The 23,913-nt window shown below is 40.8% G+C and overlaps 1 protein-coding gene and 1 pseudogene across 2 annotated transcripts in view; one reads left to right on the forward strand and one right to left on the reverse strand.

Annotated features, from left to right (window-relative positions):
• Dennd4a (DENN domain containing 4A) overlaps positions 1-23,913 on the forward strand; it is a 111,781-nt gene that overhangs the window by 48,930 nt on the left and 38,938 nt on the right. For both annotated transcript variants that reach the window (XM_021171458.2, XM_029481210.1), the window contains exons 11-15: positions 1,074-1,218; positions 1,498-1,673; positions 7,201-7,301; positions 11,202-11,420; positions 12,366-12,511. In XM_021171458.2, the coding sequence (XP_021027117.1) occupies positions 1,074-1,218; positions 1,498-1,673; positions 7,201-7,301; positions 11,202-11,420; positions 12,366-12,511 (787 nt within the window). The remainder of the gene's footprint in view (positions 1-1,073; positions 1,219-1,497; positions 1,674-7,200; positions 7,302-11,201; positions 11,421-12,365; positions 12,512-23,913) is intronic.
• Positions 22,732-22,872, reverse strand: LOC115032063 (annotated as a pseudogene).

A 23,913-nucleotide genomic window follows, 5' to 3' on the forward strand; every position in this document is an offset into this window, starting at 1 on the left:
TGTGAGCCACCATGTGGTTGCTGGGATTTGAACTCTGGACCTTCGGAAGAGCAGTCGGGTGCTCTTACCCACTGAGCCATCTCACCAGCCCCAAAAACCTTATTCTTAGCTTTTGATTCATCATAAAAAAATTAACCCAGTGAAACCAGTTATTTACCATTATACAGGCAAAATGTTCATTGGTTACTAGATTACTTGGTTAGTCCATATTTTGTCCTATCTAGAACATCTAAGTTTATTGTTTTATTAATTTGCTTTATAGCTGTATCTCACCATTTCTTAGCTCTTGATTTCCGAATGCTATTATTATTATAATAGTGAGGAGTTTATATTCATAAATCCAAACTTAAATATTTGTTTTTCCTTAAAAGGAGACTGGCCTGAAAAGTAAAGATTTTGTGATAAGGAGCACTATAATTAAAAATGTTTCATTAAAATTAGGCATGGTGGTGTATACCCTTAAAAGTCCCAGGACTTGTGAGGATGGAATAGACAGGTCTCTATCAGTTTAAGGCCAGCCTTGGTCTACATAGTGAGCTCCAGGACACTCAAGACTATATAGTGATACCCTTACTCAAAAGAAACGAACCAAAGACCTTTCCATTAAAGGATTAGCTTCTAAGAAAACATTCTTTTAACTAATTAAATTTGTTTGAGAGGACATTATGTATATAGCAGATCTTTTTACATGAAATGAAGCAGATATGCAGATGTGTTAGTGAATACCAGTAACCCAGGCCTTAGCAGCCAAGACAAGAAAATTGACAATTGGAAACCAACCTGGGCTATATAGCAAGACCCTGTCCCAATAACAACAGCAAAAGAAAAATGAAAACGAGCAGGACAGGCAGAAGACTTGACATTTTCCATCCTGAATGCAGCGCTGAAAAGTGCATGGCCTTAAAAGCTCACACACACAGTCTTTTGGACTGTGTAATAACTGTCTGCCCTGCCCAACAACAGCACTTACGTTTAAAGTTGAATATGCACAACCCTGCTCTCTTAGATAATTAGGAGTTTAAATTGTTTTGTTTTGTTTTGTTCTTACTGTGTATTTTTGCTCGGACTGACAGTGGTGGAAAGTTTTCAACACTACTCCAGAATCTTGGCCCTGAGAATGCTGTGACACTGCTGGTGTTTGCCGTAACAGAACATAAAATCCTCATCCATTCCCTACGGCCCTCTGTGCTCACCAGTGTGACAGAAGCATTAGTGTCTGTGAGTACCATTTCTTATAGGCAGTCAGTTCAGCTTAAACTCAATTTATTCATGTAATTGAAAGTCATTTTAATGCTTAACTACATTTTAGAAAGTAATGGATTTATACATTGTTGAAGCAGTTTTAATTTCCTAACTCTTAATTTTAGTGATAATTATTTAACTCATTATCAAACATCAAGCTACAGGTAAAAATCTAAAATATAATTTTGTGTCTATGCTGATAACTTATGCTTCCATGTCAACATCCTAACATTCTCCATCTCTTGTTTCTCCAAGATGATTTTCCCTTTCCACTGGCCCTGCCCATATGTCCCTCTGTGCCCTCTGGCCCTCGCAGACGTCCTCAGTGCACCATGTCCATTCATAGTAGGCATCGATTCCAGATACTTTGATCTTTATGACCCTCCACCAGATGTTAGTTGTGTCGACTTAGACACCAACACCATTTCTCAGTAAGTACACTTGAGACGTCACAGCTGAGACTCCATGACTTCACTGTCTCTGTATGTGAATTCGCAGTTTATAATTGCTGACTAGTGTTCTTTTGAGATATATTATTTTTTTGTATTTGGAGTTTACCATCTCCTTGTTAGCTCTTGCTGTGCTTCAGTAGAATATATTTAGGGCATTAGAGGTGGTTGTGTTGGAAGCAAATACACTTTCAATCCTCAGGCTTGTGGCATATTTAAAAAACATGCCACAAGGGAAATCCAGGCAGATGGAAGTTGGGGTTGGAGAGATGGCTCAGTGGTTCAGGTACTCTTGCAGAGGACATAGATTCAGTTCCAGCACTCACATCGCTCTAACAACTGTCCATAACTCCATTTCCAAGGAATCCGATGCCCTCTTCTGGCCACTATGGAGACTACACATAAAATTGCACACTTACATATAAAGTGTCTTTTCAGATGATGCTTGAGAAGCTAATAAAAAATAGTGCCAGGTACCACAATAATTATTTATTTATTTATTTATTTTATTTATCTTTTTTAAAGAAGGTGAATCTATTTTTTTTATTATATGTAAATACACTGTAGCTGTCTTCAGACACACCAGAAGAGGGCATCAGATCTCATTATGGATGGTTGTGAGCCACCATGTGGTTGCTGGGATTTGAACTCCGGACCTTTGGAAGAGCAGTCGGGTGCTCTTACCCACTGAGCCATCTCACCAGCCCCACAATAATTTTTTAAAACGTTTTCCTTTTTTGCCAAATGAGTATGGGAGAATCACAATTGAGTTAAAAATCTATTTCTGTACTAATACTTTAATCTTATTTCTAGTATAACACTATCAGAATCCTAGTGCATCATAGCAAAATTAGCATGTCTTAATTTTAAAACAATCTATAAACTTATATGTAATTTCCCCTTTTCACATTCTGGGATTATAGCTTTTAAAAACAATGTTTTCTTATTTCTTTGAATCCAATCTTCAGATTAGTTTCCTGTCAGCCTGTAAAGAAGGAGGAACCGGCTGCAACAACGTGGCGCTCGTAGGAGCCGGTTAAAACGACCCCCGTTTAGTCCCTGTGAAAATCCCAAAAGCTACTTTAGTTTTGCACTTAATAAGGAGATGTGGAATAGGGTTTCCTGTTGACTTACTGACATTGGGGACTGAACCCAGAGCTCATGCAGGCTAAGCAAGTGCTCTGTCACTGTGGCACCCTCCCAGCCCTCTATGTTTTAATTATAGCAGTAAACCATAAAGTGTGTCCATTTAATTCCAGAATTTTAGATTGGCTTTCCACCTTTGTCATGTATTAAAACCTCAGTTGCTCGAACCATTAGAAAAATTGGGGGGAAAAAGATATTTTGTTTAGAAGTATATGAACAGTCAACAAGCTCTTATTCATTAAAAAATATTAACCAATAAAATATAGGACATATTTTATACATGAAGACCATTTTAATATGGAATTACTCAAAGCAAAGATTTTTTTTTTACCAATAATTTATTTCTTTATTCACTTTACATCCTAATCACAGTCCCCCTTACCTCCTCTCTTCCCAGTCCTGCCTTTATGAATCCCTCCCCCATTGCCCTCTCCCCTTTTTCTCAGAGAAAGGGAGCCCATTGTGTACCACCCCACCCTGGAGCATCTAGTTCCAGCAGGACGAGGTGCATCCTCTCCCACTGAGGCCCAACCAGGCAGTCCAGGTAGGGGAACCGAGACTGAGATAGCCTCTGCTCCACTTTGTAGGGAAACCAAATATTTTTTTTTTAATTAGTTGATTTATTTTTTATAAGCAGCACTGTGTTCTTTATTAGGAATGTTTCGTTCTTTGAAATAGTAAACTAGTACTTTGCTTTCTCATTTCACAAATGCTGATGAGACAGTTTTTAATTAATTAATTAATTTATTTATTTATGTATATGAGCACACTGATACACCAGAAGAGGGCACCAGATCCCATTACAGATGGTTGTGAGCCACCATATGGTTGCTGGCAATTGAACTCAGGACCTCTGGAAGAACAGTCAGTGCTTTTAACCATTGAGCCATCTCTCAGTGATTTGTAAAGCTGAACTAAGTGCTACCAGCAAGTGCACACCGTGTTTATTATGATAGGCAAAGTGCTCCCTCTCTCACACTCTCTCTTTTTTCTTTTCCTTTTTTTTTTAATTGGTTTTTTTATTTACATTTCAAATGTTATCACCTTTCTCGGATCCCCCTGCCCCCAAAACCCCATATTCCATCCTCGCTCCCCCTGCTTCTATGAAGGTGTTCCTCCACCCACCCACCCACTCCCACCTCCCACCCTCAATTCCCCTACACTGGGGCATCTATCAAGCCTTCATAGGACCAAGGACCTCTCCTCCTGTTGATGCATGACAAGGCCATCTTCTGCTATATATGCAGCTGGAGCCATGTGTACTCCTTTGTTAATGGCTTAGTTCCTGGGGAGCTCTTGGGGGGACTGGTTGGTTGATATTGTTGTTCTTCCTGTGGGGTTGCAATCCCTTTCATCTCCGTCAGTCCTTTTTCTAACTCCTCTATTGGGGGCTCAGTGCAATGGTTGGCTGTGATCATCTGTCTCTATATTTGTAAGGCTCTGGCAGTGCCTCTTAGGAGACAGCCATATCAGGCTCCTTTCAGCATGCACTTCGTGGCATCCACAATAGTGTTGGCGTTTGGTAACATTATAAGGGATGAATCCCCAATGGATGGCCTTTCCTTCAATCTCTACTCCTCACTTTATCTCCCTATTTGCTCCTGTGAGTATTTTGTTCTCCTTCTAAGAAGGACCGAAGCACCCACACTTTGGTCTTCCTTCTTCTTGAGCTTCATGTGGTCTGTGAGTTGTATCTTGGTTATTTGGAGCTTTTGGGCTAATATCCACTTGTCAGCGAGTGCATAGTATGTGTGTTGTTTTGCGATTGGGTTACCTCACTCAGGATAATATTTTCTAGTTCTATGCATTTGCCTAAGAATTTCATGAATTCGTCATTTTTAATAGCAGAGTAGTACTCCATTGTGTAAATGTACCACATTTTCTGTATCCATTCCTCTGTTGAGGAACATCTGGGTTCTTTCCAGCTTCTGGCTATTATAAATAAGGTTGCTATGAACGTAACACACTCTCTTAATTTGTTAAATTAACCTCTTCTTAACTGGGCATGGCTGCACATACCTTTAATCTCAGCACTCAGAATGCAGAGACAGGCAGGTCTCTGTGAGTTCAAGGCCAGCCTGGTCTATGTAGTGAGGTTGAGGAGAGCCAGAGCTACTTAGTGAGACTCTATCTCACTAATATCTTACAATATTTGGTACTTTCTTTCTACTTTGATTACTAATTAATTGAAGAGTCAAAAATGATATGAGTTGTTTGCACTTGGCTCCTTCTTTAATATCAGCCATCCATGCCTTGAGGGGACCCCACAAGTGCACTAAAGTACTCTGCTGTAATTTATTCAGAGTTCTGAAACTCCAACCTGAAGTTTGAAAGAAAAGCAAATTCCCAATATAGGATTTTTAGTTTCTTTTTCCTACCCCAGGTACATACAATACAGATTAAGTTCTGAATTCTAAGACATTTCTGAAGAAGGGGGAAATAAATTAATATCTATAAAATATAATATGCATAAAGTCTCATGTATAGCCTATAGACACTTGAGTCTGTGTCCTTTATGAGAAATTTCATGATTCCTCTTGACACATAAGAAAGCGCCAGACAGTGGTGGCACACACCTTTAATCCCAGCACTTGGGAGGCAGAAGCAGGTGGATTTCTGAGTTTGAAGCCAGGTTGGTCTACAGAGTGAGTTCCAAGACAGTCAGGGCTACACAGAGAAACACTGTCTGGAAAAACAGAGAGAGAGAGAGAGAGAGAGAGAGAGAGAGAGAGAGAGAGAGAGAGAGAGAGAGAGAGGAGAGGAGAGGAGAGGAGAGGAGAGAGAGAGAGAGAGAGAGAGAGAGAGAGAGAGAGAGAGAGACTTTGTAAGCAATCAAAGGACACATTTTTTACTCTGTCATCACTTGGTTTCTAAATTGTTGATCTCTCACTGTAACACTTAGACTTCTGCCACTAATGATGAGGTAGCAGTGACAGACAGTAATCCTGTAAATGGAGATACCATGAGCAAAAATGTAGAAGGCTATCAGAGACTAAAAACTCAGGAAAACTAGGTAAAGCTCCCTGACCTGACCATATTTCACAGAAACAGTATCCAGGGCAAAAGGAGGGAATTACATGAGTAGATAACAATGTGATACTTTTGTATCCATTTACGCCAAAACATATCTTGACTGTCTATCTATAGAATGGTAACAAAAATGCAAACCAAATAAATGTTCTCCTTTCTCTGAGTTCTTCCAACTCTAGTCTAAGACAGGTGTGGGTAGAGGCAGGGGATGCTATTTGGCAATATTTCATCAAGATATTGATGTGAAAGTCTCTACATTGTAGTCTCCCTCTTAGTCACATTATAAATGTAAAAACTACTAATTCTTTCACACACAACATCTGCAACTTTGTCCTGATCTGCCTTTATTTTCATTCCTTGGAAAGGAGGATAAATTATAAAACATTAATTTTTATAAGATTTCTTGTCTACTCTTTCTGTTTATTTTTCAAAATGGTATTTGTTCTATAGGGATTTTGGGGGGATATTTAGAGATAAAACCCTAGCATAGGAAGTTCTACTACCCACTTGTACTGAGTTGTTCTTTGTGCATAGAACATAATGAGTTTGCCTCCTTCTCTTTTTCTCTTTATTTCTCAACATTCAAAGTGAGTATTCATTACTTTTTAAATGTAAAAGTATTGAATAAATAAGAAGTAGACTAAAAAAAAATTTAGTTATGTTCAAAAGCTTTTTGGTACATTATACCTCCTGGCCCATAGGTAGAGACCTCCTGTGTTAACGGAGATTATAGATACCTCCTACAGAAAGAGATATTAGTTTGTAAGCAGATAACCTCTGTTAAAGTTTTAAAATGTTTTGTAATATTATATTTTGTTCAAGGAATTTAATATTTTAGAAGTAAAACTCAGAGTAATTTTTATTTATGCCTTGGAAAGTAGGAAACTAAGCCTATAGCACTGTATTTTAATAAGGTCTGCAGTTTCTAGGTTCATTGAAAATTTAGTAATATCTTTTCTTCTCTTAGGAAAAACTGCTAGAGTTAGATTTTCCTGCTGTTCAAGTGTCTAAGCCTTCGCACATGAGAGCAAAGGGCATGCTCGCTTTGTCAGGAGTTCCGTTATTACATGATCCAGCAAAATGTCATAGACACTGTATGGACAGAGCGGGAATGCTGGCGTGTATTTATGAGAGGATTACACCTTCATTCAAATTAACTTGATAGCGTCACTATCCCAGTGTGCCTCTGTCAGATTTCCTTCAGTAACCTGACCATTGAGCATGTGTTCCATTTGTTGTTTGATGGCTGTTTCCCCTTCATGTATAAATGTGACAGGAATATACCCCCTCCAAAGGTCCACGTAACACATGTATTGTTATCTTTTAATCTCAGAACTGGGGACAAAAAGAATGTAGCCTGGAAGATTCTCCCAAAGAAGCCATGTAAAAATCTGATGAATACACTGAATAATTTACACCAGCAGTTGGCAAAATGTAAGTGGGTAACTTAAGTAAGGCATATAATGTAGTCTGAGAAAATCACTGACTTTGTCTGAATTATTATTATTTTTTTAGCTAAGGAAATAAAGGTAATAAGGAAAATAGAGAATGTTTGCATGTCACCTTGTGCAGGACCCATCTGCTCTGAATAAATGCTAATTTGTGTAACTGCTGCTAAAGGGAATACAATACTGGAACTGATACTTACTTTGTTTTAAAGAAAGTGGTAACTGGATATTATAATGCACACATGTAATCACAGCACTTGAGAAACTGAGGCAGGATAATCACCAAAATTTCAAGTCAGCCTTGAAACTACATAATAAGTTCCCAGCCAGCTAAGCTACTGGTAAAACCCTATTCAAAAGAAGAAAAGAAAAANAAAAAAAAAAAAAAAGGCTATTTTAGTCTGGCATGGTTGATAGAAGTTATAACCCCAGCATCACTCCAAGGCAGAGGCAACTAGGTTGTTGCAAGATCAAGACCAGCCCTTGTACACAATTTCCAGGCTTGTCAGGACTACACAGCAAGACCCTGTCTTTAAAAAGTCAGTTGATTCAGATGTTAAAAACAGTGTTTACAGCCATGCCTGGTGGTGTACAGATTTCATGCTAGCACTTGGAGGCAGGGACAGATCTCTGAATTCCAGGCCAGCCTGGTTTACATAGTGAGTTCTAGCCAGAGCTACATAGTGAGACTGTCTCAAAAAACAAAAATGAAAAGAAGGAAGGGAAGGAGGAATGTACAGAAAAGGGGAAGGAAGGAGGGAGGGAGGGAAAAGAAAATGATTATAGTCTTTAAGGCAAATAAACATTAAAGCAAAGTATGTTAGAAGCCAAATGAGTAATTTATAAATAAGTATTTTACAACTTACAGATTTTCATAAGACCATCTTAAGATAGTAAAATTCAAAAGGGAACTAAAGAGGTCATTTTCTTGAATTTTGCCATTACTGAAATAACATGAAGAGGTAAGGATTGCCACTGGTATATTTTCTTCATATATAAAACAGAAAGCTTTACACATCTAAGATGGATGATTTAAAGTACATTAGGAAATGCTGTTGTCAGTGAAAGAAGAGTCAGGTCCTAACCTCTTCACTAATGCCTGTCTTGGAACCATCTGCCACTTGCTAAAACCAAAATGAAAATTGATTTTAGGATATGAAATGTTTTAGGAAAAAAAGCTTATATAGAAACATATCTTGATAGTGATCCAGATTTTCTGATAAAAATTAAGCTTTTATTTCTTGAATTCTCTCAGTATTGTAACAATGGTCCATTTAGTGTCTAAGGTTTAATACTTATTTTATGAGATATGGTCAATGGTGATGTTGATATATATATATGTATATATGTACATATATATTTCTCATGCATTTATTATGAAATGCAGACATAGGAAATAGCCTACACCTGTGAAGGTCCAAGATACTAAGAATATAACTTGAAATAGAATGTAACAGACAATATAAATAAAGTTTAGAAACTAGCCAACTCCATGGTAGCTCAAAAGTATTGCAGGATATATTTTTTAAATGACATAAAACAGCAAGCTTTACTCTTGTGGATTAGGACAATTGTTTACATATTTTTGTTCCCTAGTTTGCTTTCTAGAAATGCTCTTAATTGCCAGGCGGTGGTGGCGCACGCCTTTGATCCCAGCACTTGGGAGGCAGAGGCAGGTGGATTTCTGAGTTCGAGGCCAGCCTGGTCTACAGAGTGAGTTCCAGGACAGCCAGGACTACACAGAAAAACCCTGTCTCAGGGGAAAAAAAAAGCTCTTACTCCTGTGGAGAACCAAAGAATCCAATAGCTATTGTAGCCAATATAAATAACTCAGTCGAGTAGTCCAACTCTAGTGGGCAGAATGCAGAAGATACAGTCATGGATATCAAGAACAAGATGTCTGCTTTTTAAAATATGTGTGTGTGTGTGTTTGTGTGTCTGTCTACGTATGTCCATATGCACATGGAGCCAAAGATTGATGTTATGTGTCTCCCTGGATTACTCTCCAACTTACCTTTTAAGTCTTGTGTATATGTATGTGTGTGCTCTGGGCACGCGAGGTTAAAGGAAGGTGTAAAGGTTAAAGGACAATGCTCAGTAATTAGCCTTTCTTTCCACCCTGCTGGAGGCGGGGTTTCTTCTTGCTTACTGCTGCCCTTGCATGCTCCAGGCTGACTGGGCCATGAGCTTCTGTGTGATTCTCCTTTTCTCCCTCCCGTTCGTTGCAGGAGCACTGGGATTACTGGTGCAGACTACTACGTCTTGCTTTCTATGTGTGTTCTAGCAATCCAAACTCAGGTTATCAGATTTGCATTCCAAGACCTTTCAGCCACCGAGCCTCTTCCCTAGTGTTATGAACTACGCTTAAAGCTACAGGTGTTTAAGGAATACTGGTAGTTTAGATAATTAACTAATTCTTAAAAGGTCTTTAAGTTTTGAAGAATTTAGGAACTTCTGTCTTGCCCCTTTGAGAGTAGGTGTTCTATTATATCTAAATGTAATGCATTTCTTACCAACAGGGCATCCTTTGACATCACTACATCAAAGTTATAGAACTCGGGGAATTAACCTTGGGCACCCTCATCTGCAGACCGAATTCAAGGGTTACTGTTTTGTGTTTCTTTTTTTCAGTGTGGATGTAAATGCACTCACCTGGTTACATGTGGAAGTCTTCCTCTATTGTTGCCCACCTTACTTTTGAGATAAGATCTCTCAGTGAACCTGGAGCCTGGCTAGCCTGAAACCCTGAGATCTCCCTGTATCTTTCCCTCTTCCTTCAGCCCTGGGGTTGCAGATGCACGTGGCAGTGCCTGGCTTTTATGTGCGCTAAGGATCTAAATACATGCCTTCATGTGTGCACAATAAATACTCCACCTGACAAGCCTTCCTTATCCCAAGTTTACCTGTTTTATAAATAAATTTCTTTAAGCAAGAGGATCTAGTTCCAAATCAGAGGCAGGTAGTTTCAAGTCTTTTCTATATCCTCTAAAACAGCTTTTTCTTTAATTATTTTCATAATACTGCTCTTTCAGAGGACCCAGATTTGACTCCCAGCAGTCATACAGTGGCTCACAATCATCTGTAATCCCAGGTCTGGAAGATCCAACAGACCTTTTGCACATACAGGCATGCGAGCAAATAAACACATAATAAAATAAATAAATCTTTGTAAAAATTATACTTACACTGTCACATGGTTCCTGATGTAATTTTTTTTTGTCTAGGAGTCCTCTTGTAAACTCAGGCCGTGCGTCATTGGCAGGAGTGCTTCAGTGGTGATGCTCCCTCCTCTGCCTCTCATCAGTGTGCTCTCAGTTGCTCCTGCAGTGGAGGGTAGCTCCGGCTAATGGCTACTGGGCTTCTCAGTCCACCTTACCGGAAGGGACAGAAGTGACTCAGCCAGGCTCCTTTAACATAAATTACTCCTTACTACCTATTGGCTCTATCACTGAGTTGTCCAGGAAGAGGCTTTTTGTTTTTTTAATCCTTCTGTTTTAGCCCTCAGGCACTAGGATTTTATGAAGTAAGGAGTTGAAATGATTGTGTGTTCTATATTTCCAATGCCGTGGTTGTTAGGAACTTTCTTTACTAGTGTGTGTGTATACACAAACATACTCACATGTACATATGTAGTTCTGTTAGAGTGTGAACTAACTCTGATGATAGATTTACAGGAATAATTTTAGGTGTAAGTTAGTTTAAAATATGCTCAGCAGAACCTCAAAGTGATAGAGAATTTTTTCTTGAGGTTTGCATACTATCAAGTGATGTAAATGTAAGAGCTGTGGTTATGTGAGCAATTTTGAAAAAAGATACATTTTGCATTAAAACTAGGGTGAGCCTTATTTTTCATAGACAAAATTTCAAACCCTGTATTTCTTCACAGTGCAGCAGAGACCAAGAGATGATGGACTAATGGACTTAGCAATGAATGATTATGATTTTAATTCCGGGAAGAGGTTGCACATGATAGATCTGGAAATCCAGGAGGCATTCTTGTTTTTCATGGCCTCTATTTTAAAAGGCTATAGATCATACTTACGGCCAATAACACAAGCCCCGTCTGAGACAGCGACAGATGCAACCTCTCTTTTTGCCCTTCAAGGTGAGTGCTCATATAATAATATAGCTTTCATGTTGTTAAGCTTAAACATGCGACAAATCATTTGTTCTCTGACCTAATAGCCCGTATTGAGCAAAGCACGTACCTGCTCTGAGGCTGTGTGGGTGCCAGCTCTGTAGAGCAAGTTCTTCATTAACTCGAGCCCTAAGAACAGTTCTGTCTGAGAACTTCAGAACCTCGCGAGCACATTTAATTTCACTTTGTTGTGTCATATTTGTGTTGAGGTTTCAACAGTCTCTGTTTTCAGGGCTGCCAGGAACCCCTGGGACGGTCACCTCCAGGCTTGAACAGCCTCGTTTGTTTTATTTCAGTTTACTTTACAAATACTATTTTCTTAGACTAAAAGGGGGGAAGGGAAGTTGTGAAGCCCATAGTACAATTAATTGGTATCATGCTATATGTTTACTTTCTAGTGTATTTAATATTTGGAAAAGAAATGAATCTAGTAGGTGTGTGCTCGGTGCCATGTAATGCCGAGCATTTGGGATGTGTCAGTCAGCAGGAGAGGTGCTGCTTTCACTGAGTGTGCGGTCAGGAAGATGGGCAATGAGAAGGCAATGGAGTGGGCAGATTCAGTTACAACGGTAAATAGGATAAGTGCAGAGAGAGAGAGAGACCAGGGGCAGAGAAAGCACGCGCACAACGTGACACATACTGTGCGCAAGCAGCAGTCACAGAGACTAAGCAGTACTGGTTTATGTCTGACGGTCCAGGCGGTGACACGGCTCTGGAAAGCATGCACCATCTCTGTGCACCTTTTCTATTGCTTTTCCTACTTCTTCCCCATTTATCAAAGAACTTAAGTTTTGTTTTGTTTTTCAGTAAAATAGTAAACAAAATGAGACTATAGATGATAGTGTTGATCAAGTTTCTTTTAGCAAAAGATTTTCTGAATCTATTCTCACATTATCTATTTATACTGAATAGCTTTCTTAAGAAGCCGGGACCGATCACATCAAAAATTCTATAACATGATGACCAAAACACAAATGTTTATTCGCTTCATTGAGGAATGTTCTTTTGTCAGCGATAAAGATGCAAGCCTGGCCTTTTTTGATGACTGTGTAGATAAAGTAAGTAGTCTGCAGTAATCTGCAGTGCCCTGGCTTATTTTATGTGACTGTTATAAATGTTATGTTATTGTTTCTATTTATAGCTTGTAACAAAAATCTAAAATAATCTTATTTTCATGCTTGACTACTTACAATGAGAGTTTGAGTAGCCTCCTAGAAATTATAGCACATACTTTTATTAAATTTTATTTATTGTTAGTAGTAGTATAAATGTGTGTGTGTGTGTGCGTGCATGCGTGCGCGCGTGCACATCTGTGCACAGGTGGGCAGGGCAGAGAACAGTCTTGAACAGTTTGAAAGTCAATCCTCTTCTACCATGGGTTCCAAAGATGGAGTAAGTGTGCTAAGCTTGTGTGGCAAGCACTTGTATCTGCTAAGCTATCTTTCTTAAAGCATACTTCTTTTTTCAAAGATTTTTTTAAATCACTGTTTAATTATATGCATATGTATAGAAGAGTGTGGGAGATCAGAAGAAGGCATTAGATGCCCTGGAATTGGCATTATAGACTGTTGTTTGCTACCAGCTGTAGATGCTGGGAACCAAACTCAGGTCCTCTGCAAAAGCATTAAGTGCTTTTAACCACTGAGCCATCTCTCCATCCCCAAAGCATTCTTCTTAAAGGTGTTTAGTAAGAATTGTACCTTAACAAGGTTAAGGCTGGTCGGGGGTGGAGCACTCCTTTGGGAGACAGAGGCAGGCAGGCAGGCAGGCAGATTTCTGAGTTCCAGGCCAGCCTGGTCTACAAAGTGAGTTCCAGGACAGCCAGGGCTACACAGAGAAACCTTGTCTGGAAAAAAAACAAAAAACAAAAACAAAAACAAAACAAAGAAAATCCTTATTTAACAAGGTTACGGTTAGGTTCCTACCCTATCTTTGCACTTAGAGGGTGGGACATTTTCCCAAGCACATGAACCTCTAACATTCTGAGATATCACATGCTTAAAGCAGAGGGCACAGCCAAACAAACCTCATATAACTATTTTTACAGCTGAGAGTGAATGTATACCTTATACTAATTCTATTTTAAAGTCATACATGAAACTATTAATTTTCTGCTTAGTCCTTTTATTATTAGGTGAGATGGTGCTGGGTTTGTGCTGGAAACAAAGGGGGCAGGAAAACAATGCCCTGAACACACTGTCTAATCTTGAGTATGGTTAAGAAAATTGAGTTGCCTAGAGTAGACACCTGAGCCACGGCCATGAGCAAAGAGCTTCCATTCAGAGATCTGGCTTGACATGGGACTCAGAGCAAGAAGGCAAGAACATCCTTCCTGGGGCAGACAGCTATCCTCAGGATATCAGAGCTTAACCAGGATGGGACGAGTACGGCGGTGAAGGTAGTGTAGCGCTCAGGAGCCTACACAGGGTCAACAGGGTGAGGCTGGCATAGCAGATGGGATGTTAGACTTGGACTTGGATGAAGGAGATGCCAGCATGGTAGGCATGAAATTCAGTGTGTACAGGCTTGTCAGATTAGGGTGAAGAAGTCATCTGCATGGGAGCAAAGCACCGAAGAGGGGAGAAAGTTACATAAAGGGAGAGAAGATGTTCAAATAAGTAAATGTATTCAAAGTGATAAAGATTACCATGGTCGGGAAAGACATATACAAATACAAACTTAGAGTGAAGTAGAACAAACAGAGAGGCGGGAGTTGGGGATCTTTGGAAACACACTATTGGTTTTCGGTCTGTGGTATTCAAAAATAGAAACAGCTATAGGAATAATTACGTTTCTATGTACGTACACATATATGCTGTGGTTTTGTATATCAAGAAAACCTAGGATTAGCCACACCTTAATACCAAAGAGGCTATTTGCTTCTAAATAGCAAAAGGGGTCAGTACTCTTTGGAGAAATGACTGGTTTCTTTTCTTCTTGCTAGGATAAATACTCTGACAAAAACTACTTAAGGGATGAAGGGATTATTTTAGCTCATATTATCATGTCAGGGAAGTCAAGGCATCAGGAGCTTGAGACAGCTGCTCCATAGTCAGAAGACAAAAGCAATGAATGCATGCATGCATTTTCAGCTTGCTTCCCCTTACACAGTCCAGGGTCCTCTGCCTAAGGAATGGTGCCACTTCTAGTGGTATGAGCCTTCCCATCTAAATTAATCAGGACAGTCACCCACAGATATACCTAAAGCCCATCTTTCAGATGGTTGTAGATTCTGTTAAGTTGAAAGTTGACACTAACCCTCACAATTCCATCCTCTGTCAATTTGTGAGCCACCCATTTGGGTTGTGGGACTTGAACTCCAGTCTCTGGCCCTCTGCAAAAGCAGATGAGCCATCTCTCCAGCACCATTTTCAATATTTTAATAAATATTTTAAGCATTCCTTGTGGAATAAAATATTGACAAAAATGGGGAGGCATATCTGTAAGTTTTTCTCTAGAGCCTTTTTACAAAAATAATTGTGTACGAGAGAGAGAGAGAGAGACAGAGAGAGAGAGACAGACAGAAAGAAAGAAAGAAAAGAAAAGAAAAGAAAAGAAAAGAAAAGAAAAGAAAAGAAAAGAAAAGAAAAGAAAAGAAAAGGAAAGAAAGGAAGGAAGGAAGGAAGAAGTTTCATATGGTACCAACTCTCCACTGGTCATATGTATGTATGTACATCCTTTATGAACAATGACACTCATTTGTATAATGTTATCTCCATATCAGGCTAGCTGAGTCATATGAGACCAAATTAGTGGCCAGGACTTAGCTAGTGACATGCAGCCCACTTGGGAGCATTGAGCTAGGTGGCAAGACTTTTAGTTAAGTATTAAAGGAGAATTTTTATAGTGTTTCTTTTTGATGCATTCACTATATTTTATTCACCAGTCTGTGTTTTAGTTAAACAAAAACTAATGTCACATAGTCTAATGAGATACTTATTAATATTTTAGGCTGTACAAGACTTGTAATTTTACTCCATCTCTAGGACATCCTGTCCTAAGGAGATCTCCTAGTAGTTAATACTTTAGATTGTCTAGGGATTTCTGTAGGTTACTTGATATTTATGTGATGGGAGTCAATGTAGTGGATGATTTTGAACAAGTCCTTTTAAAATTTACATTCCAGGGTCTTGCTTCTCTTGCAGAGGACCTGAGTTACATTCTAACATTCTTTTTTGTAACCTATTTGTAGCAGTGAGTTTTCAGCTACACTGCTTTGTGCTCCAGGTGGGTCTCATGCTTCCAGCCACCCACCCAGGAACTCTTATTTCTGAATGGGAGATACACACACACACACACACACACACACACACACACAAAACCACACACCAGTTAATTTTAAAATGCCTTGGGTACCTCAAAGGCTGGGCACTCCTAAATCTTCCCCTGCTATTCCTGGCCCCATCAGAGAAGTGGCCAGTGGGCCGTGGCCAGTGGGCTGTGGGCTGTAAGCAGTGGGCAGTGGCCACCCACCTGAATTCTTCCATGGCTCATTGGCTTTATCTCCTGCACCTCTAAATCTGATCTGTCTCCCACCACATCATGGTTATCCTCTGTCTATTCCTCTCTCCCGCAACTTAGCCGACGCAAATCTAAGAGTCCCATGCATCTCCCTTTGCCCAACCATTAGCTGCTGACATCTTTATTGACCAATCAAAAACTAATTGGGGACAAGGACCTTCAGTGTTTGGACACACAGATTCCTGATTAAATCAAAGTGTTAGAACCAATCTAACACCTATTTAGGAATTCTAGATCCTGTGAAAATTTCCTATATACACACACATGAAGACTTTACTGACTAAGCAGAAAATCAAAGCTAAGAAGCATGGTGCAGGTATAGATTAGTAACAAAGCTAAGCAAAAACAAACTAATGAAATCCTGAACCACAGTTACTTGTATTTGTTTCGTTATAATTCAAGGGACATTTTATTGGAGAAAATGTGTATCTTAATAAGCTTCATATGTAAAGTTGGAGCAGAGGTTGGTTGTCTCTGGAGTTACAGAACAGAACTCCTGAAATATAAGTACAGGGTGCCTGCCTTTCATAGTCCTGGATCCCTATAAAAACACTGAACATAAAAACTCAATAAATAATTTTAATCTGTAAGCATTTTTAGAATGTCTTATTACACTTTGAGAATAATCATTTATGTTATAGGCTATTCCTTAGTTGGGTAAGTTTGAGCTCATTTTGTTTAAGTGAACAAATCCTCTTACCTCTGAAAGTTTAACAATGAAAAAAAATGAATAAATTTACTTCCCTCCACCAACCCTTGCCTGTGCTTGAACATAACTTAGACATATTCCTCTTTTGACCCTAGCATATTCAAACTGGAAACATTTAACTCTGTTTTGAAATGAAAATGAGTAATGCTGAATAGAAATAACAACATAAGAATTATTTTCATTTGTGACTAATTAAACAAACATGTGTCTTTGTTCTTCACATGATTATATTTTAACCCCATGCAGTCTGCTCCTATAGGAAGGGGCTCAGCCGCAGGCAGTCTGTAGCAGATCGTCAGCTAAGAGGCTTTTCTGGCTTTCCAGGTGCTCACTTGCAGAGTTTCCTGAGCATATCAGGGTCTTCTGGAAAGATATAAAGGGAATATAGAAATATCTTAATTATTCTGCATGACATTGGATTTATTTTTCTCTCAATTGAGACAGATATCCCTGTACTTTCCAAAGACACAGAGAGATGTTCAGGTGACAAATGTGGGATTTGTGACATTGTTATATCTACAATACAATGCAAAATTTTAAGCATGCAATTAGAGGACATGTCTTTGCCAAGTCATTGAGTCTGTGGGTCAGTTCCAGCCTGTATTTGGTTTTGTGTGCAGAGACACACAGAAGCACATTGTTTTCTTCAATGAGTGAACAGTTGGGCTGCTCTTGTCCTCCGCCTAACACTAATTCATCTGGGAACTTCGGAAGAGTGAAGCACACCACTATCCATTCACGTTTTAAAAATTCCTGCTGGCGTGTTCCACTGGCTGCTTTCTAGTCTTTCATCTAGAATGTTCTTTCTCCAACACTTCAGTAACTGTAATAACCTCTTGCTGGAATTGAATGCCCTGCTTTCAGCCCATGCCTCTATAACTACTTGCTTAGTGCATTTCCCTGTTAGAGTGGAGCTGTCTGAAAGTGCCTTCTCCTCTGCCCCTTGGTTGTAAACTTAGTTGAATTGGTATTTGAAATTCATTGCTGCATTGTCTTTCACTGCACTGTGTGATCCTTGCAAAAAGTCTAATGCTGTCTTGATGTCTCGACATTTGTGTCTGATCTCTTTCTCTTTCTTGGGGCACCTCTAAGATCCTCGGTATCATGGAATCTCAGGGGATGTGGGGAGATACCTTATGTAGGCATTTCTTTATTCAGCGAATGGATCTGTGTGGATCCTTTTAATTTGGGAATTTACTTTCTTCACTTCTAGAGTTTTTCTTTATTCTTTTATTCTGCTCTCTCTTCTCTCCCCCTCTCCCTCTCTCTGGAAATATGTATTATTTGAGTATTGACCCTCCTAGCCTGATCCTCTTAATTTTCCCCTTTTCATCTAATTTTCTTTCTACTTTAAAAAAATATATATTGGGATTATAGTATAATTACAGCTCTTCCCCCTTCCTTTTCCTCCAAACCGTACCATGTATATCTCCTGCTTTCTTTCAAATTTATATCCTTTTTCTCCTTTAATTATTGGTGATGACGTGGTGGTGGTGGTGGTGGTGGTGGTGTGTGTTCCTAAATACATAACTACGACCTGCTCAATCTGTATATTGTCAGTTGTGTCTACATGTTTCCAGGGCTGACCCGTTGGTCGTGGGTAACTAGTCAGGGCTCTTTCCTAGGGGAGACCACTTCTCACACTCTCAGCTCTTTAGTTGTCTCGGGTTGGGACCTCATGAGCTTCCCCTTCCAGTTTATCGTGTCTGTTTGTATTGTCCTTGTTCAAGTCATGTTTAGGAAGCCATGTTGGTAAGATTTCAATCATGGGCGTAGCTTCTGACATTTCTAGGAGACATAGTCTCATAGCAAGTTTTCTGTTCCTCTGGCTTATACAATCTCTCTACCTCTCTACCCTCTCTTTCACAATGATCTCTGAGCCTTGCTTACATGCACAAGTTGGACCAGGCTTCTCATCTCGGCATTTGAGCAGGTATGGTTTTCTGTAATGCTTTCTGACTGTTGCAAAGAGAGGTTTCTTTGATGGGGGTTGGAAACTACACTTACCTGTGGGTGTAAGGACTAATATTTAGCAAGTAGTTAGGGATTATGCTATTTTAATAAAGTGGAGCTTGTAGGTTCTCTGCCAAGATCCATGAACTTCACCATCCCTGGGTAGTTGGCTACGTTTCCCGTACCAGGCACAATTTCCATCTTATTGAACAGATCTTTTTTTTTTTTTAATATTTTTATTACATATTTTCCTCAATTACATTTCCAATACTATCCCAAAAGTCCCCCATAGCGCCCCCCACTTCCCTACCCACCCATTCCCATTCTTTTGGCCCTGGCATTCCCCTATATTGGGGCATATAAAGTTTGCAAGTCCAATGGGCCTCTCTTTCCATTGATGGCCGACTAGGCCATCTTTCGATACATATGCAGCTAGAGACAAGAGCTCCAGGGTTCTGGTTAGTACATCATGTTGTTCCAACAATAGGGTTGCAGATCCCTTTAGCTCCTTGGGTACTTTCTCTAGCTTCTCCATTGGGAGCCCTGAACAGATCTTAATTCCAGTTAGAAAGCTGTTTTTTCCTGCTAAGATACACCTGTGACTATTGCACCCTTCATGTTGTCTTGTCTGCTGCTCACTCTAGGGTTCCTAAGTGTCCTAGCTGCGAAGGACTGTTGGTTGTCTCTCTCCTTTGGAAGCCTGCATGGGCTCTCTGGTACTGTGGTGGTAGTCCTCAGAGAGGAGGCTGCCAGGTCATAGCCAGCTCTGGGCTTCTGGCACCTCTGCACAAAAAGACTTCAGCAATAGGGACTTTCCTCCCACCTCTGGAGGATACCCAAGAGCAGTAACGATCAATAGTCTATAATTGTGAGTCTCTTAGACAACCCTGACCAACAGTTCGAAGGAGGGCATCTCACTGCCCTGGAGACCCTCTTGTCACGCTCCTCTAGCACTAGGATTACAGGTGCATGCTACCATATCCTCTTGCTTGTGTGACAAGCAGTGGTCCCACTGGGCCATCTCCCCAGCTCACACAGCACGTTTTATGACTGACACATCCAAAGCACTAACAACTTGGAAATTTTGTGCCATGGTTTTTGGCTCTTGAGAGGAGCATTATCAGCCTATATTGGAAATTTTCATTTAAACTATATGTGCATGTTTATACATCAACTTAAATGTATTTTAGATATTTTTAGGTAGATAGTTAATAGTATGATTGCTTATGAGTCATTCAGGTATCCTTACTGTTACTTTATACTCTGCCCTCTTCTTCTCCGTTTATTTCCCTTCCTGATTGGAGTCTCCCCTTCCTACTTCCCCCTCCAGATCACTTGTGCCCTGATATTTTCCTCTGTATTGTCCCATCCTTCTACCCTGTCTTTCTGCTTTTTGACTGATTGCTTCAATTTCATTTGCCATTCCTTATAATATACTTTTATTTCTGATGTTGTGTTTGCAATTTCCATATAAACATAACTGAATGTTTCTTTTTTATGTGACACCTTGTTCTTGCTTCCTGACTGTAGGCTTATTTGTTGTGGTTGTTTTTAAGGTTTCTTCTCCCTGGTTGTCTTCCCTTCTGAGTACCTCAGCTTCCCTATTGTCTATAAATATAAAGTCTTTTGATTCACCCTGGAAAACAAAACAATAAAAGCTTAGCCTTCTCCCAGCATTGATGAGAGGTAGTGTTCTAACTCCTGAGTTGTGCCGTGGATCTGGGAATCCTTAAATGAAGGCGCTAATGTTCTTGCTTTAATCTCATCTTTATTTCAGTTTCAAGAGCATGGTTGTGTGTGTATATGTTTGTCTATGTCCATGGTGTGTGTGATTGTGTGTGTGTGTGTGTGTGTGTGTGTGTTCGTGTGTATGGTATGTATATGTTTGCCTATGTCCATGGTGTGTGTATGTGTGATATGTGTAGGTTTGTGTATGTCCATGGTGTGTGTGTGTGTGCACCATGTATATTCAGACCAGAGGTCACCATCAGGTGTTTTGTTTATTGCTTCCTACCTTTTTAAAGATAGAATTGCCTATCATGATATCATGTATTTTGATCATGATTATTAACCCCTCCTCCCCAGCCCCTCCCTGATTAACCCCCTTCCTTACCCACTCAATTTTATGTCCTTTGTTTCTAACCCATTGAAGACAGTTGGTGCTGCCCATACACTTGCATATGTGGCCTTACTTTGGAGTGCAGCAGCCCTACTCTGCCTGTGGTTTTTCAGGCTGCAGCTCTCACTGCACTGGAGACCCTCCTGTCATGCTCCTCCAGCACTAGGATTACAGGTGCATGCTACCATATCCTCTTGCTTGTGTGACAAGCAGTGGTCCCACTGGGCCATCTCCCCAGCTCACACAGCACGTTTTATGACTGGCACATCCAAAGCACTAACAGCTTGTATCTTGGCATCCTCCTGCTTCCTTTCTTCAGTGCCTGGTCAGTGTTTGAACCCCAGTTACGCTGTTATCTCCCTCCAGTTCATTTGTCTTGGTTTCCTTTTTTATTGGTTCTTTGCGAATTTCACATCATGCACCCCAATCCTACTTAGATCCCTCTCTTGCCATTCCTACCCTCCACCCTTGCTACCTCCCCATCACTAGAGAAAAAATTCTTGTTGTGGAAGCTGTTGTGTGTCACAGTTGTCCCACTGTATACCCTTTTGTCTACACATCTTTGTTTGCAAATGTTTATTGCAATGTCTAGTTTGAGGCCTCTGGCTTCTGCTTCACTATCAATACTGGAACCTCACTGGGACTCCATTCTAATATCCCGTTGTTGCCCTGTGTCATGGAGATCTTGTAGTTTTGGAACTGTAGGACCAGCCTCTTCATGCACTCCAGCAATTCATAGATGGGGTAAAATACTGGGGTGGACAATTCAAAGCCCTGGATCTGGGCCCAAGAGATATCTGAGCTGGTCAGCCTGCCTGTTTTCCTCTCTTATGCCCTCAGGGCTGGCTCACCAGCAACCCCCACAGTCAGGGCTAGCTCTACCCTGCTGCTCAGGCAAGTGTATGGCCCACTATCCTGAGTATTGCAACCACTAGGGACAGGGACAGTTCTTCCACCATCATGACGCTGAGGCCAGCTCTCCTGTCTGCCATAGGTGTTGAGGGATGAGGAAGAGGAGGGGGACATCACTCCTTTATCCACGACACCCACTGCACAGCAGGCAAGTGGTAGGGCCAGCTCAACTGTACTGCCCAGTCGAGGTGCAGGCCCTACTCTCTCTAGTGCTGCAGCAGGAGAGGGGCAGGGACAGCGCTCCTGCTCTCATGACCCCATCGGAGCCAGCTTACCCTCCTGCTACAGGTGGCAAGGGCAAAAGATAAGAGAAGGGGAATCTCTCCCTGGTCCATGCCACCATTCATGCCATGGCACAGGAGACAGGTGGCCGGGCCAGCTCTCATATCCTCAGGGCAGCTCACCCACAACTTCCACAGTGTGTGGGCCAAGTACCACAGCTGATTAGGGGCAGGGGTAGTTCTCCTGATTTCACACCACCCAGGCTGAGCTCTTTCTTGATGCCCAGGTGAGGGGTGGCGCCAGTTTTGCACAGCCTTCAGACATCAACATGTCCCCAGGCAGAAGATCAGACCAGGGATGTCTGCCTGCTGCTTCAGAGCCCAAACCTGCCCCCTGGTAGCAGCACAGGCCAGGACGCCACCATGGTTCCAGATAGGATCAATGGCTACTCCAATAATCTGTTTTTACTACCCTGTAGTCTCCAGTTCTGCCTCTCTTCATTGTGCCCACGTCCTCTGTTTCTTTTCCATTTCTCCAGCACTTACTTGCTCCTCTTAGTGGCTCCCAGCATCTCTGGGGTCCTCTCAGGAGTGCTATGTCCCGCTCATGCATTATGGCACTGGGCAGGGGTCATCTGAGCACGGTCTGCCCACCAGCGCCTGTGCATCTCAGGCTAGCTCACTCTCTGGACCCCATGGCACCAGTCTAGTGGTCATCTCTGGCTGGCTCCTCACCCAAGCCTGGATCCTAAGTGAGGGATGTTTGTTATGGACTCACTTTCTGTCCTGGGAGTCTGCACAGCATCTAGCTGGGTCCTGTCAGGCTAACTTTTCCCACCAGGGAGGATTAGGCTACTAACCATTCAAATGTTCACAAGTTAGAACACTGAGCAAAGACATACCCTTTCTCCCTCTGCCACCTACCAATGCACAGAGTATACTGATGTGACATAGCAGCCTTACCTGCAACGCCTCTGGAGCATGCTCTCCTGGTTTCTTATTTCTAACCTCCTTATTGTTCTCATGGGATTTAAGAACAGTGAAGGTATTGTACATGTTTTATTCAGACAGAAAGATATATGTTATTTTTCTTTCCTTTTTTTAGATTATTCATTCATTCATTCATTCATTCATTTATTTTGTGCTTCTTCATGCAGTATTTGTGAGTTATTTTTAATTAGATATTTTATTCATTTACATTTCAAATACTATCCGGAAAGTCCCCTATACTCTCCCCACGTCCTGCTCCCCAACCCACCCACTCCCGCTTCCTGGCCCTGGCATTCCCCTGTACTGGGGCATATAATCTTCACAAGACCAAGGGCCTCCCATCCCTTTGATGGTTGACTAGGCCATCTTCTGCTACATATGCAACTAGAGACACAAGCTCTGGGGGATACTGGTTAGTTCATATTGTTGTTCCTCCAATAGGGTTGCAGACCCCTTTAGCTCCTTGGGTACTTTCTCTAGCTACTTCATGGGGGGCCCTGTGTTCGATCCAATAGATGACTATGAGCAGCCACTTCTGTATTTGCCAGGCACTGGCACAGCCTCACAAGAGACAGCTATATCAAGGTCCTGTCAGCAAAATCTTGCTAGTGTATGTAATAGTGTCTGGCTTTGGTGGTGGTTTATGGGATGGATCCCTGGGTGGGGCAGTCTCAGGATGGTCCTTCCTTCCGTCTCAGCTCCAAACTTTGTCTCTGTAACTCCTTCCATGGATATTTTGTTCCCCATTCTAAGAAGGAACAAAGTATCCACACTTTGGTCTTCCTTCATCTTGATTTTCATGTGTTTTGCAAATTGTATCTTGGGTATTCTAAGTTTCTGAGCTAATATCCATTTATCAGTGAGTTCATATCATGTGTGTTCTTTTGTGATTGGGTTACCTAAGAATTTCATAAATTCATTGTTCTCCATTGTGTAAATGTACCACATTTTTTGTATCCATTTCTCTGTTGAGGGACATCTGGGTTCTTTCCAGCTTCTGGCTATTATAAATAAGGCTGCTATGAACATAGTGGA

This window comes from Mus caroli, chromosome 9, assembly GCF_900094665.2.
Source record: "Mus caroli chromosome 9, CAROLI_EIJ_v1.1, whole genome shotgun sequence".
Classification (NCBI taxonomy): Eukaryota; Metazoa; Chordata; class Mammalia; order Rodentia; family Muridae; genus Mus; species Mus caroli.